This window comes from Urocampus carinirostris, chromosome 6, assembly GCF_059441175.1.
Source record: "Urocampus carinirostris isolate Australia breed hairy pipefish chromosome 6, RoL_Ucar_1.0, whole genome shotgun sequence".
In the NCBI taxonomy this organism is placed as follows: Eukaryota; Metazoa; Chordata; class Actinopteri; order Syngnathiformes; family Syngnathidae; genus Urocampus; species Urocampus carinirostris.
Window position 1 is genome coordinate 23,631,122 of NC_142354.1, and position 19,328 is coordinate 23,650,449.

The 19,328-nt window shown below is 39.0% G+C and overlaps 1 protein-coding gene across 3 annotated transcripts in view; it reads right to left on the reverse strand.

Moving 5' to 3' along the window:
• Positions 1-222: 222 nt before the first annotated feature.
• Positions 223-19,328, reverse strand: part of tex264a (testis expressed 264, ER-phagy receptor a) — a 133,048-nt gene continuing 113,942 nt past the window's right edge. For all 3 annotated transcript variants that reach the window (XM_088338363.1, XM_088338366.1, XM_088338365.1), the window contains 2 exons: positions 9,831-10,002; positions 223-1,184 (listed from right to left, as the gene is read on the reverse strand). In XM_088338363.1, coding sequence (XP_088194489.1) covers positions 823-1,184; positions 9,831-10,002 — 534 coding nt within the window. In that variant the 3' untranslated portion in view covers positions 223-822. The remainder of the gene's footprint in view (positions 1,185-9,830; positions 10,003-19,328) is intronic.

Below are 19,328 nucleotides of genomic sequence, written 5' to 3' on the forward strand. Positions count from 1 at the left end.
ACCACATATTATTGCAAACCACAGACTATTACAACACCATCCCCTCATCTAAAACCTACATGAGGGCAAGGGAAAACTCAAAAACCTCAACATGACGAAAATGAAGAAACCTTGAGAAGGGACCGCACATGAGGTAGTCCCCCTTTCCAGGATGACCAGGCTGCAATCGGTAGAAGTTTAGTTTTGCGGTGTATGATGCAAAGAATAAATACTAACACCAAATAGATAGTGAATTATCTTTTTTATTCTGAAACAAGATAAGTTACTTTAAAATAAGATAAATGATACTTAGGCTAAATTATCTCCAAATGCAATGCTACTAAATGCATACCTGTCAACTTGTATGTTTTCCCCATATTTTATTCAAATTGTGTGAACTGTATAGCAATTGTCAAACGAGAAAAACAAAATGAAAAAAGACTGCTCACGTCTTGCCCGTTTCCGCTCTAATATGGATCTTCTCGGTCACGGGTAGCGGACGACAACTTCATCATAGATTGCTAATACTGTCGCAGTGTTTTACATAAAGAGTCTTGGTGTGAGTGAATAGGTGCCGCGTTGTGTTTGGAAGGTTTATTATGACTTAGCAAAGGGGATTGCAACTATTATTACAGGGAAGTTGACAGGTATGTAAATGGACATTGGCAAAGAAAACACGGTTAGCAAATACTGATGATCAAAGCTCCTCTTGATTGTTTTAATAGGATTAAAAATGTCATAAAAGATATCAATTCGGGTTGTCATCCGGAGCCCGATGATCGGCAACAAGGCTAACAATGCCCGGGACGGCCTCTCGCGTGCCGCTGTCGCGTGGCTGACATCTCACTCTTCGCTGCCGTCCCCCAAAGGCTCCTTTTTCTCCTCCTCCTCCTGCAAAAGTTCACCGGATTTTCTATCTCCGCCTCCGGGGAGATCCCGATCCCCTCCCCCATCCCCATCCTCCTTCGCCGCCCGTTCCTCCTGATCCATGTCGAGTTCCTCGAAAGACGATCCGCTGTCCAGCGATCCGTCCGATCCCCGCTCGCTGCGGTCTCTGGGTCGTATATCGTCCTGAACCTCGACCGCTTCCCGCAGGGGCAGGGACGAGGCCAGCGAGGCGGCCGTGGACGCGGCTAGAGACGTTTCGCGGCTGTCCCACGGGATGCCGCCGCTTCCTGAGCTGGCGTCGCTGTGTGAATCGGCGCCTGACAAGAGAAATGAGATATATTAGAACGGGGGTCCCCAAACTAGGGAACGAAAATGAGAAGCATAAGAAAAAAGAATCCCTGCAGTTTTAATTATGTCCACTGGATGTCACTGAAGCCACCACTCGAAACCACCCACTGTAGCTGTATATGCTTACTACCATTTATCAAACAGAGAGCATTTGTCACAACACCCCCCTCCTGCCTTGTTTTCATTCTTCCATCCATCCATTATCTGAACCGCTTATCCTCAGTAGGGTCGCGGGGGTGCTAGAGCCCATCCCAGCTATCTTCAGGCAGTGGGCAGGGGACACCCTGAACTGGTTGCCTGCCAGTCGCAGGGCACACAGGGACAGACCACTCGCTTGCTCATTCACCCCTAGGGACAATATGGACCGGCCAATTAACCGATCGAGCATGTTTTGTTTTTGGAATGTGGGAGGAAACCGGAGTGCCCGGAGGAAACCCATGCAAGCACTGGGAGAACATGCAAACTCCACACAGGAGGTTCGATCTTATGACCTCAGAACTGTGCCGCAAACACGCTAACCACTGCGACGCCATTCTTCTGGTTCACAATTGGTCTGACTTCAGGGCCCACCATTCAATCTTTATGTCAAGCTGCGACCCAAATCCACAAAAAAAATCCCTTCTCAGACGTATCCAATGAACTGATTGTGCAGTTTAAAGCAGAGATAGTAGAATACTTTCACCTTATTTTCAAAAAACAAAACGACTTCAAGTACTGTCTATAAGCCAACATCGCATATGAACGACCACCTAAAACTGCTTTAAAATAGCCATATACAAAAAGAAATTCAAAATATTACCTGAGTGTGTACCCAAACATCGATAATTATTCAATTATGTAGTTAATAAAGATTAATGTACTGATTAAAAGCTAAACATATAACATTTTAAAAACTTTTTCTGTACTTTCCAGTAATGGTTCAACGGCAGACACTTGTGCATTATTTTCTTATTTGCAATCATTTCCTTCTTTGACTTGCTTGTCGTCACAGTTTTCCACTTTTCCTTCCCCTTATCATTACCTTCTTGGTGCCCATTATTATAGGCAGAAAAGGGAAGTAAAACCCACAACATCACAATAAAATGAGATGCGTTATCTCTTAATTGCGCCGACTGACTGAACTGGGAGAAGAGATCGAGCATGGCATTATCACCCTGTACTGTTAAGGAGTTTAATCGACCCTCCTTTTTCTTCTTCTTAGCATTATTTTGCCATGCTAAAGGTCCGCGGCCCACTTTTGGTTCCCGACCTACCAGTTGAGAAACACTGGTTTAAGGCGATACGATTGCACTCACTTGGATTTCTTAGCCCGTGTACCTTGAGGGTCACCCCGGAGTCACACCGTGTACCCGTATAAAAACTATTTATTGCTTTCATGTCCAACATTTAAATAGCTGGCTACTTTTTTATATGTATGCTTTTTTAATCAATTTTATTAATCAAGGTATCACATTTCAAACAATAAAACACTAGCCCTATGGCATTGAGTTTTTTATAAAGCAAATGTTCAAATTTAGTGCTTAAAATTGAGGTATTAGTTTGCTAGTCACGGTTTACAGATCTCCTATCCACCTTGGGTCGTCAGGGCACCACTGAGAACGAGCTCTGGACAGCTTTCTCCACTACGCACGGACCCTTTACAATTACTATAAATTCAAGTTCGATAATTTCTAAATAAATAGTTGTTTGTATATTTTGTGCATTTCGAAACCAATTGGATGAAATGCTCTCTTTATAGACAAATAGACAATGAATGAAAACTTGTCAACATAAATGAGAAAAAATGGATTGGCTTATCTCAACTTTTTCCCTCATGTATTGCTGAGGTATCGGATTTACGACCCTCTATTGGCATATACAAAAAATCATCCATTTTTCCTCCCGTCGTGCAGATTTTTTCAAGCCAATACAACCCGCAAGTTTGCCCCAGAGCCAAAATCCATTTGACACGCCTGGTATAGGTCCCTTGGCCACAAGGGAGCAGTTGGAAGATACGACATGGTCAAATGACGGCGGCCATATTCCTCTGGAACATATTGCTTCTTAAGCATTGGACTTGGCTGGCTTGCATCTCTATGACAACACGGCATGCGGTGGTCTTACGAGTCGCTGCACTCGCATCCCTGACGGACATTTGCACCGTCACGCGATCAGCTCGTAAGCTCCGACCGCTCCTGATCCGTGACTCTGAATGATATCAGGGTTACAGGAGTTTTCGTAGAATAGGCTAAGATCGTCAGTGTTTACATTTGAAAACAGACTTTTACGTATACAGACGCTCCCCTACTTACGACCATTCGACTTATGAAAAATGGTAGATACAGACATTTTTTTCGGGATGTCGAAAAATATCCGGACATTATTGTAAGTTAGATTTTGTATTGTGCACCTTCTCCCAAGTACAGCATAGTGCTGTAGTGCTTCTTTCCACCGCTACCGGCATGTGGCGCTGTGAAAGGTCATCCAGCATCCACCCCGAAGAAGATATCCGGCTTCCTCTTCCTGGTTCGTGTGTAATGATAACAACGTGTACTGTATCGCTAGCACGCTAAGAACTTTAACATTTTTATTGTTTCATATCTCGTGCATCCATTCAATATGGTTAGTGTAAATTGTAAAGAAGAGGCGAGCCGATTCATTTGAAATGAAAGTGGAATAGGAAAGCTTGATGCGGTTGAGAAAATGGTTAGATCGCTTTTTTTCAGCCACTTTTGACCACGGAGGAGGACCTCTTGAAGCTTATGTTCCAAAGGTAAGTTACACTTAACTTTAGTTATCTTTATAGAACATATTATTTTATATCGTTTTTATTTTTTCGTACAAAACAATACAGGTTACTTAAGCTTTAACATACTTATATAAACCTTAAACATACAAAATATAGCACTGAAGCAACTTACGAACAAATTCAACTTACGATCGCTGCCCTACTTACTCATTTGTAAGTAGGGCAGCGTCTGTACAATAAAAAAAAACACACAGTTTTATTTTCTAAATGGACTATTAATACATTCAATGCAAGATGTTTTTCTCAAATAGGGAGAGCCGATGCCAGCCTTATTTTTGAAGGACTACAGAAATAAAACTAGAGAAAGGTTAAACCTTCATCTTTCATTCGGAACAAAAAGGTATGTTTCGGGCATTTAGCATTTATTAGGAAACAACAGTTGAACAATGCAAAGTTTCTTGAAAATACCTGTTGCTAGGAAAACGGCTTTTTGGATTTGTGATACCTTCAATATCTAAACAATGCTTTCCATAAACACAAGGCCACTTTGATCGCAAAATAACATTTTACTGCAAGAACACTGAACTTATGCATGAACTTTGCAAGAACATGTTTCGGGTAACGTGATCACACTATTTCGGTCGCTTTGGCGATCACATTCCTGCGGATCTGCACGAAATGTCATCCCTCCCTGCCCTGATGATGGCGAAGGGACTCCTTTATTATTTTTAGAAAAAAATGCTCTGTTGAAGCGTCTGTCTGCCCTTATCCATATTTTCAGTTTTCCCACCACACTCGCGCCCACACACTCTCCATCGCTGTATACAGGAAGCAAAACTAAGTAGTGGGGCTTCCTCGATGTGTGGATAAAGATATGGTCAAAGCCATTCCTGCCATTAAATGGTGAGGTTTCATACTGAAATCATTCATAGAGGCTTATTGATGACCTGTGCAAAACCAATTCTAATAGTTTTTTTATCAAATAAAACAAACAAAACAAGTATTTTTACATTTTGGCATTAGGGACAATGCTTCTGACAACGTAGTCATACTTTATTCCACTGGATGAGTAAAGGGATGTATGGTTAGAATATAGAAAGACTACTGAGGCCTGTTTTTCCTCATTTTTTTTTCCTTCACTAAGATTTCATCTTTTGTAGTGTTTATCAACTACGCGTTTTAAAACAACAATTGAATTCACTATTATTTATTTAACTCGAAAAAAAATAGAAAGTGACAAAATTAGGACACAAACACTAATTTAAATGATTAATTTAATATTTTTTAATGAACATGTTTAACTGAATAGGTGAACTTCACAGTTAGATTTCATATCTATAGTCAAAAGGACCTAAAGCCTCTTTACACCTCCATAAAGACACTTGTGCAAAGTCTCCCTTTTTTGTATGACGCAACTATTATTAACAAATCTATCTACTCAACTTTAACCGCTTTAACACTTCAGATGAGAGTGGCGATTATAAATCATGTTCCGACCGCAATGTAATTATCACATGGAGCAATCTATATGAGGAGTCTGTCCCTTTAATTTAAGAAATTTGAGAAATTTTCCGTTGATTAGGTAGCAAGTCCCGACAAGAGTCAAGGGATGCTTTTCTCGGAGGTGAGAATGGGAATTTGAACCAATTCGGATAAGCGTCCCCCGTGAGACTCGCCGCCACATTACGAGGAGGACATTTATGGGAAATAACATCGTTGCTCGGTGATAATTGGCCGGACATCCTCTCGCAGGACTCGGGGTGACCCTCAAGCGCTCATAAAATGGCACACCCAGTCGGACCCCTCGAAATCTTGTCGATGGGAATGTGCGTTGCTCCCTTGCTAAATTGGACCCATTGAGATTAAAATAATGTAAAAAGAGATAATGGATTTTGTTTGAAAAAATACTTTGACATCATTGTGCTGAACTTTTTTTACATTGTTCCAACTGGGAATCATCCATCCATTATCTGCACCCCTTATCCTCAGTAGGGTCGCGGGGGTGCTGGAGCCAATCCCAGCCATCTTCAGGCAGTGGGCAGTTGACACTCTTAACTGGTTGCCCCCCAATCACAGGGCACACAGAGACAGACAACTCACTCACTCATTCACACCTAGAGACAATTTGAACCTGCCATTAACCTGACATGCATGTTTTGGGGAAAGTGAGAGGTAAACAAAGTACATGGGGAGAACATGCAAACTCCACACCAGAGGCTGCGGTAGCTGGACTTGAACCCTAACCCACCGCACCATGGGGCTGAGTGCTAACCACCCATCTGCCATGCCGCCCTACATCATTGCACTAATACTCATATTTTCCCATTATACTAAATGCAAAATGGCCGCCGCATTGGGTACTTTTTAAAACTGTATGCATAATGTGGAGCCAAAAACAAAAACACAAAATGGGCTTGTTGTAATTAACTTGATGTGTTGGACCCAGCTCCAAGCAAGCCCAAAATTTAGTATTTTATTTGTGAGGACTCAGAGGAGGAAAGGGGATTTTGAATAAAAAATTAAAAGCCTTTATGACAAAATTGTTAAAAAAGTTAAACAAGACTGTATAAAAAAATACATCTTTTAAATTTCTGTGTCTGCAAAGGCAATATTAATGGGCAATTGTCCATAATTGATGGATATTTTTTCCAAGAAGATGGGACAGTCTTAAGGCCGTCCGTCATTTCAACGGGTTGAAAAGTGGGCCATAAACCACAGTCGCAGTATGTCCTTAAGATGCGCAACGCTTAAGGAAGAAAAACAGAGAGACAAAGAACAATGAAGGGTGGATAATAAAAATAAAAAAGTCAGCGAGAAAGAAAGCTAGCCCGGACAGACCCGAACATAATGATTGACATTCTAGGCCTGAATATTTTATGATTCTACCTCTACTGTAGAGTACTGAACATGCCTTTCATTTTAAGGGGACTTGTTACTTTGTATAAAGGTGCCTTTTTAAAAATACTCGTGGGTGAGAAATGTTTAGTTATTTAACATAACATGAGGCTCACCTGGCGAGAGCTGAAATGATTGTCCGCCATCTTGTTACTACGGGTACCCCCAAAAAACAAAAACCATGCGAAAAGCTCGGCAGAAAATTAAAGGAAAAACAGTGCATTTTGGTCACCTCGAGTCTCCGTAGTTTGTAGTGTTCTGTGTGCGTTGTTTTTGGTTGCACTACACAAAACAGCTACATCTAGTGGTTAAATATTGCACAGTGTCCCTTTAAGTAAAAACATTGTTTTCATATTCAAAGGTATTTCTTGAAAGACATTTCTCAATTATTGCAGCGGAGAGGGAATCGTATGTACTAACAGCATTGGTACATGGAAGATTTGGGTATTGGTTCTTTTGTTCTCAATATGTAATAACAAAACGTGGTATTGATCAACCTAAACAATTATTAACAATCCATGATTATTCCCGTTAGCCAGTAAATGTCTTACATTACATTTAGGTTAGCAGATAAAGATTTATGCTAAACCCTGAGTTCCCAAACATTTAAAATCATTGTTATAAACGGCGAATTTCTTAGATTTGAAAGGTTTTTGTAGTAGCATATACAGTAAGAGAACCTTTTTTAAAGTGGAATGGTTTTTTTTAGACAAATATAAACCTCAAATATAACCTTCTTTTACTATAGGTGTCAAGCAGATGGCATTAAGGCAGCATTAATAGCCAAGGAACAATCAAAATTGTCAATAGAAAAATGAGAATGGCTTGGTTTAATGTAGTTTTCATAGAAAATTCGTACTTTGTAAATTTCTATAACTGGTGTAGTAAACTACGGAAGATTTGTAGTATCTAACAGGGCTATAAGCTCCTTCACAAGCAGATCAGGCAAATTATTTATTTGATGTATTAATCCATGGCTCCCAGTGAGTAAATTGTCCTGTTTTGATTTTGAAACAAAGGGAATAAAAAAAAATCTGAAATACGTTTTTAATTTTCAGCTTTTTGAAATGATTAAACAACATATAATTACAGCCGATGCTAGAGTCTAATAGTAATCCTGAATACACCCTTCACTTTGAGAAAACACAACAACAAAATCTAGCTCAATCACATATAGGGCTTATTCGTCCCAAATATGAACAAAATGGAAGCCTTTTAAAAGGAGGCTTCTTTCACAGATGAGCAACCCTTTCATAGCGCTTAATTTTGCTCGCTCACTTGTGGTTAAGTGCAAGGAGAAGGAGGAGGAGGAAGAGGAAGAAGAGGAGGCAAGTTATCTCCCAGGTGCCCGAGCGGGATTTCCACAAATGTCTTGTCAGACAAAAGCTTCGCTGCGCTGATTGTGCTGGCTCTTGCTAAGGAATCCAACAGTGTTATGGAGAACTGATCAAAAGAAACACTTTCTTTACCTCTGGTAAAAAGGATCTATAAATGGAATCCATGAAATATATATTTCATTTAAATATACAGTGTCTTGCAGAAGAATGGGCTAATCGCCCTGTTTAAAGCTCCATCCACATTCCCATTTCAGGATGAAGAAAAGCAACCCCGGAGCATGATGCTGCCACTACCATGTTTAACAGTGAAAAAGGTGTTTTCAGGGATCAGTGTTACTCTTACGCCAAACATAACACTTTGCCTTCAGCCCAAAAACTACACATCTGATCAGAACACCTTGTTCCACATGTGTCTCCCGGGTCGCTTCTTGCAAACGGGCCTTGTTATTATACTCTTTCAGAAAGTGCTTCCTTCTGGCCAGTCTTCCATAAAGGCAAATTTATACAGGATAGGACCTAATCTGTGTATGTCTGCAAGTCATCCAATGTGAACATGGGCCTCTTAGTTTCTTCTCTGATAGTCTTTTTCCTTGTTTGAAATGAAAGTTTAGAGGGACGACCAGGTATTGGAAGGTTTACAGTGGTTTTATGCTCTCCATTTTTAGATCATTGCTCGCGCAGATCTCCAGGAGATGTGTAAATGTTGCTAAGTCTTCTTGTATCCCATTCCTGCTTTGAACTTTTCAGAAACTTTATCCCGGACCTATCTGGCGTGTTCTTTGGTCTTCATAATGATGCCTGCTCTCCTCTGAGCCCATCACTGTGCAGGTGTATTCAAACTGAGACTTAATGACACAAATGTGCACTCTGTTTGTCATTGTTAATCATTTAAGTCCACATTGGATCATTAAGAAGTCATGAGGAAACGTGTGGAGTCAGTTTGCTGAGCAAGGAGAACTGGGCAAGCCAGACAAGTCCGATACTTAAGAAAACACCTTGTTTTCAGTTTTTATTTTTGTAAATATAATATAAAATATTGAAATAATTTGGTTCCATTTTACGATTGTGTCCTTCATGTTGTTAATTCTTAGAATATATTTTCTGTTTCTGAACAGCGCAATGCGGCAATATGAGAAAAATTCTCGGTGGCAATACTTTAACTAGGCATTGTAATTTGTAAGGTAGGATTCTAAAGTAGGCTGAATGATGAAGGATAGTACAAAGCTAAAAGTTTGGCGTGGACATTTTTTTTACTGATCTGGCCCGCCTGAAAACAAATTTGGGATCTAGCCCCTGAGCTAAACTGAGTTTGACATGCCTGATGTAAACTTTTCCTTATGTGTATTCGTACAAAAGGACGAGTCATTTCCTAAAGCAGCTCAGGCCGTCAGCTTTTCTTTCCGTTCCTCATTTGCGCTTGTTGACAGCCAATCCACGCGTGGACGTGTGATCGTCACAAATTTTGTTTCGCTCCGTCACACGTACTCGATTACAAACCCTCGTTCATCTCCGTTTCCTGGCCGACGGGGTGTTGAGCGTGTTTTTCATGTCCCCGTGAAAACTCCATGGCCGGCAATGAAATGTGTGAGCTCTCAATAAATACAGCATGACAGGAATTGGACGCTTGACTTTTTGCCTGTTGTGTGAAAGATCACCTGTAATGTCAGTTCCTCGGTCTTCGTCGGAGTCTTCTTCTTTCACGTCCGATTTGGTTTCGTCCCTCATCTCGGGAACAAAGAAATCCGTCTGGCGGGACAGCGGCACCATGTAACTGGTGACGAGCAAGTTGCAAATCTCGATGTATGGGAACGCCGATAGCCTCCTTTCCTGTCAACACACGGAAATAGGTGTTTGACTGTTATATCAGTGTTAGGATTACTAGTAGGACTTCAGGTCCAGTCACAGGGTTCAAACACCTTTAATGGCCAGATGTAAGCACTTTTGAAGGAATTTCAAAGTACATTTTTCAATTTCTTCAGGACCCTGAAAATAATAAATTCCATGTGAATTGTGTATTTTGCATATGCACAAAAATGTCTGCGAATTACATCTATAAAGACATATGAATTTTAGATCTTGAGTAAATCACGAATATGTTTGTGTATCCGAACAATAAAAATGTGCAAATATTTTTTAGACAAATCTCTCCCCATATCGGGTAAAAATAATAATTTTTAGCTTATATTTTCAGTTGCAGGAAGTTCTTTCTATTACAAATTACCACTGGCAATAGCTACCCCTATTTTTTGCGTGGCCTGAAATAAATGTCCATAATTGATACATAATTCTCGCCCTAAAACACTTTTCATAGTGCCCTGTTTAGGTATAGCATGCACCTGTCCTATTGAAAACGACCTGTAGGGTGCGATGACACCTCATAAAACTACACAATACAAACTAATTCCAACTGCAGTTATTCATCAGAGGGAAAAAATGCAATGGCAAAGCGAAGCATTTGCAAGAACTTCCTCCAAAATTAAAGCCGATTTCATCCTTAGAAACATCAAAACAGTAAAATTCATGCATTTTCAAGGATTTAATGCACCGTTTGGGCGCTGCAGTCAGGTTTTACAAAGCTGCAACTGTTCAACAAAGTACTAAACACCTAATAAAATAACAGCCGTGTTTAATAAACAGCTAAATGAATGACAAACTGAATGAAGAAACCAACAGGTCACTGTTTCAATAACTTAGCTAATGATTGAGCTACAAACTAAAGAGTTTCTGATACGTTTCTGATACAAACAGGACTAAACTAACTTCTAAATTGACTGACCACACAAACAAGGCAATCGTTTACTCACCTTACCCATAAACCCTTTTACAAACCTACCTTAAGTCTTGTCTTACAGAACAAAAGCTTGTGTAATGAACCAATTGAAAGACCAAATCACTGACTACAAGCTGGGTAAACAAACAATTCACAGCTTAAAAGTTTATTGGTAAAACAGTTAGTGCAGAGTGACTAACAGATGACCAACTCTAAAATTGAATGCACAAAGGACCTAATTAAATAATGGATTCAGTTTATTATAACTAAGTAGCTGACTTCACGAACCAACCCAACTTACCCAACTGACAAACCATCTAGCTAAAAAAAATCAAGCAGGTCTGTTTTTTTTCTCTAATCAACAAATTTAAAATGAATTATTTGAACTCACTATCTGATCAGTTTTACTAACTAACAACCCAATTGTCTCGCTAACTGCATAGTTGGCTGGAACAATTGTTTCCTGGTTACCCGGTCAGGTAGCTGACTCACTAATCTTTTGACTTTGACGTATTAAACAAGACAACTTACTGACTGAAATAGATAAATGGACTGATTGGCTCACTAAAAAACAAGTACCTCGAAGTAACATAGCAAACAAACCAACAGGCCAAAAAATTCCTTATTCCGAGATTCACACATCGATTTACCAATTTACTGTCTAGTTAACCCAATAACAGAGAAATTGAGAAATTGATTGCCTACTAGCAATCATCTGATTGAGTAGTACCAACTAACTTATTATCAAGCCGGCTCACTACCAGACTCGCCTTCAACCGGTTTACAAAAAAATATATCAAACACATAGCTGGATTGAGAAGCAGACTCAATAACTACATAACAGATACAAAAAACGATATGTATAAACTGTATAAATGCGTACATTGAGCAAAGCGATGAACCCATACTTTTCGCTCTGGTTTGTAGCAACAAAGTCATTCAGGTCAGTGGAGAATAAAGATAAGAGGCTGAAAGCTCACGTTTGATCGACTGACTTGGATTAATGTTCAAATCTAAAGACAGCAATCATGTTAGGACGAATGCACCTACTTGGCTGATGCTATTAACATGATGTCTACAGCACATGAATGTGCGTCCACCTTGTGAACGCATTAAATTTAAATGCCTGAGCCACATTCGTGTGTCTACACTTGTACTCTCCCAGTGGCATGTATGTGGAATGTGGGCTGTTTATAAATATGGACCGTCCGTAGTTTTATCTATAGATTGTGTATTATTATTTCACTGTGGTGCCGTGTTTTTCTTGGCTAGGAAACAATTTTCCTAGAAGAAGAAATGTTGTCCCGCTTTGTTTGCAGAGTGGCAGCGGAATAGGTAAGACGAAGCCTCCAAAATGTCAAGCATAGATAAACTATAAACCTTGTGTTTCCTCTAATAAGCATTATTTATTTGTTGCTTTTCACCATACTGAAAAAGTCCAGTGAGCAAACATTTAGTAAAATAATTGTCTTTAAAATGAACATTTTTTTGCTGTGCTGTCAGGTAATTTGGGTTATTCCAAAAATTGTTTTTCTTTAGTTCCGAATACTATTCATTTGGAAGTTTATGGTTGTTTACATTTTTAAAACAGTTTGGTCAAAAATGGACCAACTCAGAGCAGAGCAGCAGCGCAGTGTTTAGGGCGTGTGCGGCACAATTCTGACATCAAGGGATCAAACCTTCCTGTGTGGAGTTTGCATGTTCTCCCCATGCTTGCGATCTAACTTTCCAAAGACATGCATATCAGGTCAATTGGCTGGTCCAAATTGTCCCTAAGTTTGAATGAGCGAGTGAGTTGTATGTCCCTGTGTGCCCTGCGACTGGCTGGCAACCAGTTCAGGGTGTCCCCTGCCCAGTGCCCGAGGATAGCTGGGATGGGCTCCAACACCCCTGGGACCCTACTGAGGATAAGCAGAGCAGATAATGGATAGATGGAAAGATGGATGGATGGACCAACTCAATAATTTGGGGGACCTGCTTCAAAATTAAAATGAAAATAATGACAAAGAGAATGTATAATCTCGTTGCACACAATGTTCCATAACGTTAAGTCAATTCAATTCAACAACTGTAGCAATAATAATAACAATAATAACAACTAGACAAAACCCGCGGCAGTTGTAAAGTTGTGATTGATCTGGCAGATGTTGGTAGAGAACCGGTAGCGCTGAGTTGTTAGCATAATGAGTTAGTATAAAGTTTTTAACTCAGAGAGATGTATTTGTAATTTTTAACTTGTAACGCAATTTCGTTACTTCGCGAAGTTTATAGAGTACAGTACTTTTATTTGTTGAACAAGTACTCGAGCCTGTACATTTGTTTTGTTTCTAAGTAATAAATAAATAAATGTTTTAACTTGGTTTTGACTGTCGCGAGACGTTTTTGAATCGCAACCCCCAAGAAAAATGAGGGATTCCTCTATTATTAATTGCAAAGAAATCCTTACTCAATCCTGCCCCGCTAAGCAGAAAAATGAGTCAATACATGTAGCCTTTCCTTTTGTTCTTCTCATCCGACTAGTTTCTAAAGCACTCCAACTCACTTCACTGGTAAAGAGTGCCAGCTCTCAGGCCCGCATGCATCACATTGATTAAGGCCTTTGGATTGTGCAAAATAACAATGTTTATGTTCACGCTGGCCTGCCATTGTGTGACCGGTCCTTCTTTTTTGGGGGCGAAGTGCTTGGAGGCGAGTTGTTGCCATGACAGAGCAGCAGAAAAACAGCGCCTGGTCTTTTCAGGATGGGCAAATGGGGAAAAGAGACAGAGGGACGCTTTAAGGCACAGTCCCAGCAAGCACTCTCCACGGAGGTCAGTGTGATTCGGCCTGACTGATTGCTTTTAATCAAATCTTAGAGAAAGAAAGACCAGAGGAGATGGAATGAATCACCTGGCTTCTTTCTCACTCGGACACATACAACTACAGTAATCTCTCGTTGATTCCCTATTTAGTTTTACGAAGTTTCGATACTTTGCGGATTTTCATCGCGCATTGTGTTCTGTAGCAGACAACTCACAGCAAATGCTATTGCAGGGGAAGGTCTCCAAGGGCTGTGTGTCGGCGTGACTGTCTGTGTAAGAGACTGTGATAGACTGACAGTATACACCAGCCCAATAGCCGGACGGGCGCACAAGTCAATGTGTCCACCTAAAGCAAAGTGCAAAGCACTGTGATTGTGCTTGTATTTTAGTGACTCCTTACATTGAAAACAAACTAATCAATCAAATCTGACTCTGAGGAAAGTCAGAATAAAGCAAGAAAATGCTTAGCACCACGGGAGCTCCGTGGATTGTTATCGGGTCCGAGAAGAGACCACTTGTTTCGTCAACTAATACGCGAAAAGCTCAGTCAGTTTGAACCACTCCTTCTTTTGAATATTTTTTGTGACAAAATACAAGACAAACTAAATAAAAAAGTAAACGACAAAATAAATAACAAAATTTATGAAAAATATATTGTCATTTTATTTATTTCGGTATTTTGGCATTTATTTTGTGATGTATTTCGACATGAATTTTGTCACAGCAAAAAGTAATGTGTAATGCTTTTCTTTCCCCAACTAGCCAAAAGCCACTGAAGGCATCACTGATTAACCAATAGGTGAAAAGCTCAGCCAGTTCGACCCGCCCCCTCATCTAAATAACATTTTGTGGCGCTTAGGTAGGACTCGATCCTCGGCTGAGTCATACAGTACCCAAGACTTACAACATTGATGACGGTTGCCTCTCTGAATAGAGTTTGGCATTAGGGGTTGGAATTGGGGGGTTTAGTCACCTGATGACTCCCAACGACAGGTGTTGCGAGACATCGGTCGGCTTAAGCGAGAGGGCTGGGAATCCTCTCCTTTGTATTAATCAACCCAGAAAGAGTCTAGAATGCAAGAATGTCTTCTTGAATCTAGCCACCTCCCACTAGGGGGATATGGCTCCGGTATAGCCGTCCATCCATTTTTATTTTGTTTTATTCTGGTAAAAAAAAAAAAAGAGTAAACTGTCATGGTAAGATTGATTAATATTAGCAACTGTTTCCCTAATATTCAACTAAAAAACAAAATAATAAGAAAATCTACCTAAAATCAGCAAAATCTTCTGCCTATGGGATACGTTTGTTTGTTTTAAAGGGTGCATGTTTTACCTTTCATATACTACTAAAAAACAATGGGACATTGAGAGCAAATTCAGCTAATTTGGTTTTCTTATTTAACTACTTTAATCTTAATTTGACAACAACCAAAAAACCCAAAATATTTTGATCATTCAGTTATTATTTTATTCTTTTCTATTTTAAACTTTCTTTTCAAGTCTTTTAGAAGAATTTCATTCTGATATGTAAAGTAGTAAACGGTCATAATACATATGATTAAAATAAGCAAAGCTTTCCTTATTATTATTTAACAAAAATATAAACTATATTAAAATAGGTAAAAATCTACGTCAAATGAGCACAATTTAAACCACAGTTTTTATTTGTTTTATCTTTAACAACCATAGGGCGCACCATGTGAAAGGGTGTATTCTCTGTAGCTAGTTCCATTTCTGTATTTAACACAAAAGAAGGCACACTGCACAATTCATTGTTGTTTTTTAAGTGTTGTATTACAAAGTACACCACACAGGTGAATCAAAATGTTAAAAAGAGCTGGTGCAAAACAGTTTGGTACTTACAATTTGTAACCCGTAATCCATTACATAACCGTCAGTATCCTCGTCCTCTGTTTCTTCAGAATAGCCTAGCTAAATCTCTGTTAAAGGGTTCACTTTATTTACTTTCAGAACCACTTTTTGAACAAACAACAGTCCCGGCAGAAACGCTAGCCAGAGCATCTACAATCCAATCTTTTCATTCTAATAAGCTGGAAGTTTCTGAACCACCGTAGTCCTGGTCCAGATGAAAAAATGACACTGTTTCATGAAACAAAAGCACCAAGATGATTACAATAACGTTCAAATTGCTACGGCTTTAGCATCCATGAGTGCTTCCACGAACAATGTATTGCGTCTGACGTCAGGTGCATTCTTCTGATTTTGGGAAATAAGCCGTTGAAAAGCATAAAAGTCACTGGAGATCGCATACATGTCACATTTAGTTGAAAATGTAAAGAATCTGACGAAAAGAATCAGATTTCACCCAAAAATGATATAAGTCTTGACTGGGCTAAGGCTCGAACCTGTGACCACCCAGTCTCAGGGACGACGGACGCCTCACGCTAAGACCATCGAGCTGGTCGCGCTGTTTTACGCCAGGGAGCGCCACACAATTTGAAGAAAATCTGAGACTTTTAAGTGCGCCTTATGGTCGTGAAAATACGGTTAAAAAAAAAACAATGCTTTACTGACAGCAAATTCTTTTCATTTTGTTTTCTATTTTCACCTATTTTATCCTTTTTCACTAATACAGAGACATTTTGATTAATCATTTAGTATTTTTCTTAATTATACAGTTTTAACCTTGCTCCATTAACATTTTCAAGGAGGAATTTCTCATATTTTAGTAAAGAATCATTCTTAAAATAACCATAATTATGTTTCATGTTAGAGACTTTTGCTCATTTTAATGATTCATTTATTCCAAGAAAATCGGAAAAATAATATTTGAAATTAGAAAACTTTGTATTGTTTATCAAATGTTTTTACTTATTCTAAGTACTGTATTGTTTCTCTTAAAAACAAGGAACACATTTAAAGAAACGAATAACAAATACATAAAATGAGCAAAACTATCAGGGCATAGAAGGGGGATCTTCAACCTTTTTCAAGCTGAGAGCTACTTTTTGTTACTAATTAGCGAAAACAGCACCCAGTTAGATATGCATTTCTAAATTAACAACATATCATCTAATTAGTAAGTTGTTACCATTTTATTACCAGGTTAATTTACAAGCTTCCATTAGGTGATTTTATTCGTAAGTATAATATCAGTTTCCATCTGCAATCTTCTTTGTTTTCTTTTATCCTCATTGTAAAATGTGAATCTGGAGTGCCACGTCCAATTTCGTTTTCACAATATGTACAACCTATTTTGTAACAATGACAATAAAGGTATATTCTATTCTATTCTATTCTATTTTATTCTAAATCTAGGCTTAAAACACACTTCCATTCTATAGCCTCTGAACGACCCATATTTCACGTTGACAATATCTGTGTAATGTTTGTTATTGCAACATCCATTGGTGCCTGGTCATCATGTGAGGGGGATAACCTCATGTGTGGTCCCTTCTCAAGGTTTCTTCATTTTCCTCATGTTGAGGTTTTTGAGTTTTTCCCTGCCCTCATGTATGTTTTAGATCAGGGGAAGGTGTAATAGTCTGTGGTTTGGAATAATCTGTGGTCTGTGCATCTCTTAAGACTCCTAGTGATTAAGGGCGTCACAAATAAACATGACTTGACTTATCAGAAGTATCAGTCTTTCACAAGAAAACTAATTTTACTAGAAAAATCATAATCACACAGAACTAGTGAGCTAGTTTTAAAACAGCTTGGCGGACACCTCAGCTTTACTCAGGGGGCAACTTGGTGCCCGCAGGCACCACTTTGGAGACCCCTGCATAAATAGATGTTTTATTGCAGTGTACTGAATGTCTTTGTTGAGGACTTTCCAATCGTGCTTCAGAGTGACTTTACCTCAATGTGAGCTTCAAAATCATTTCGTCTTTTCATCTCCCTGACATAAAAGTGAAACACTTCACTAAGTTTCTTCTCTCTGAGTCACCCATCTCGTGACAGTTGTGAGAAAAGTTTTTCTATGAGCGCAACAAAGTAACACTTCATGGAATAGCAACAGCATGCAGCCCCTTCTTATTGTTGTACAAGTATCAAGAGTGGAGTTTTAAATAGCAACAAAGCTGTTTGCTTCACAACATGAGGGCTTTTCAGCATATAATTTGAAGCAAAAATGGTAAATGGTATATGGTCTGCATTTATATAGAGCATTTCAAGTTACAAAACACCTCCCAAAGCCTTTTTACTATGTCCTTCGCACCTATCTATTCAGACACACAATCACACTTTGTTATTGTCAAGAAAGAAAACGCATGAGTTTAAAAAGGCAGGAAAGCCCCCAAAATGTCTTGAATATTGTGAATGTACAAAAAAAAAAATCTGCGTTGTGATTGTGCTATCAGTAAATCATTGTACAGTACAGTACCTTGTGAAGGTATTGCCACATTTCAGGCTACACACCTAAAAGGACTGTAAGTAATGTTTGTTGCCTCCTAATTGTACAAAAACATAATTCAGTAAAGAAAAAAAAAACAATTCTTTGAAAAATAGGGGAAAATACATACTGTCGTACCAAAGCTCATTTTTATAAAAATAAATAGGTTGAGAAATTTGTATTTCTTTTACATAGTGGAATATTTGCTTAGTAGTTGCAGGCGTGTTTGTATGGCATCTTACTGCTACGCTGTGCTCATTTGGCACTGGTTTTAGTTCGCATCAGACAATATAGTGCCATCTAGTGATCAAATGTTACACAATGTACCTTTACAACTAAAAATCTGACAATATTTTTCAAGAATCAACAACATGTGAGACATAACTGTAAAGTGGATGCTGACAAGTAATTTTCGCCCCATTTTTACTCAGCTCAGCCAACTGACTCCAGAAGTGCCCCTATGACTTTTGAATGATCACATGTCAACCTAAATGACTAACAAATAAACATGACTTGACTTGACTAAGACAAACAGAGTTCACCTGTGTGTCATTAACTCTCATTTTAAATGCATCTGCTCTTTGATAAGCTTAGAGGTCTGTGAAAACAGACACTGGTGAACATATAGCATTATGAAGACCAAAGAACACTACGGACAGGTCCGGGATAAAATAATGGGAATGTACAAAGCAGGAATGGGATACAACAAGGTTTCATAACAATAACAAGTTAAGTCATTTTTATTTAAAAGCCCTTAATCACAAAGAGTCTCAAAGGGCTGCACAGGTTATTGCACAGACTATTATTTCAGACTATTATTATACCATCCCCTGATCTGAAACCAACATGAGGGCAAGGAAAAACTCAAAAACTTCAACATGAGGAGAATGAAGAAACCTTGAGAAGGGACCGCACATGTGATAAGAACAAGATTTCATAACAATGACACACCTCCCGAAGCATTGTGCAAGTAAAAATACTAAAACACAGAGCATAAAAGCACTGCATACATACCAAGACCTGGTCGTCCCAGTAAACTTTGAGGCCAAACAAGGAGAAAACTAATCAGATAAGCAACAAGAAAAGCCATGATTGCATTGAGTGACCTGCTTGAACATCTAAAGTAGGACAATCTGAGCATATGACAACTATTAGTCGTCCTCGACAGAAATCTGCCAATTGTGGAAAAGTGGCAAGAAGAAAGCCCAATCTCAAAGAATACCATAAA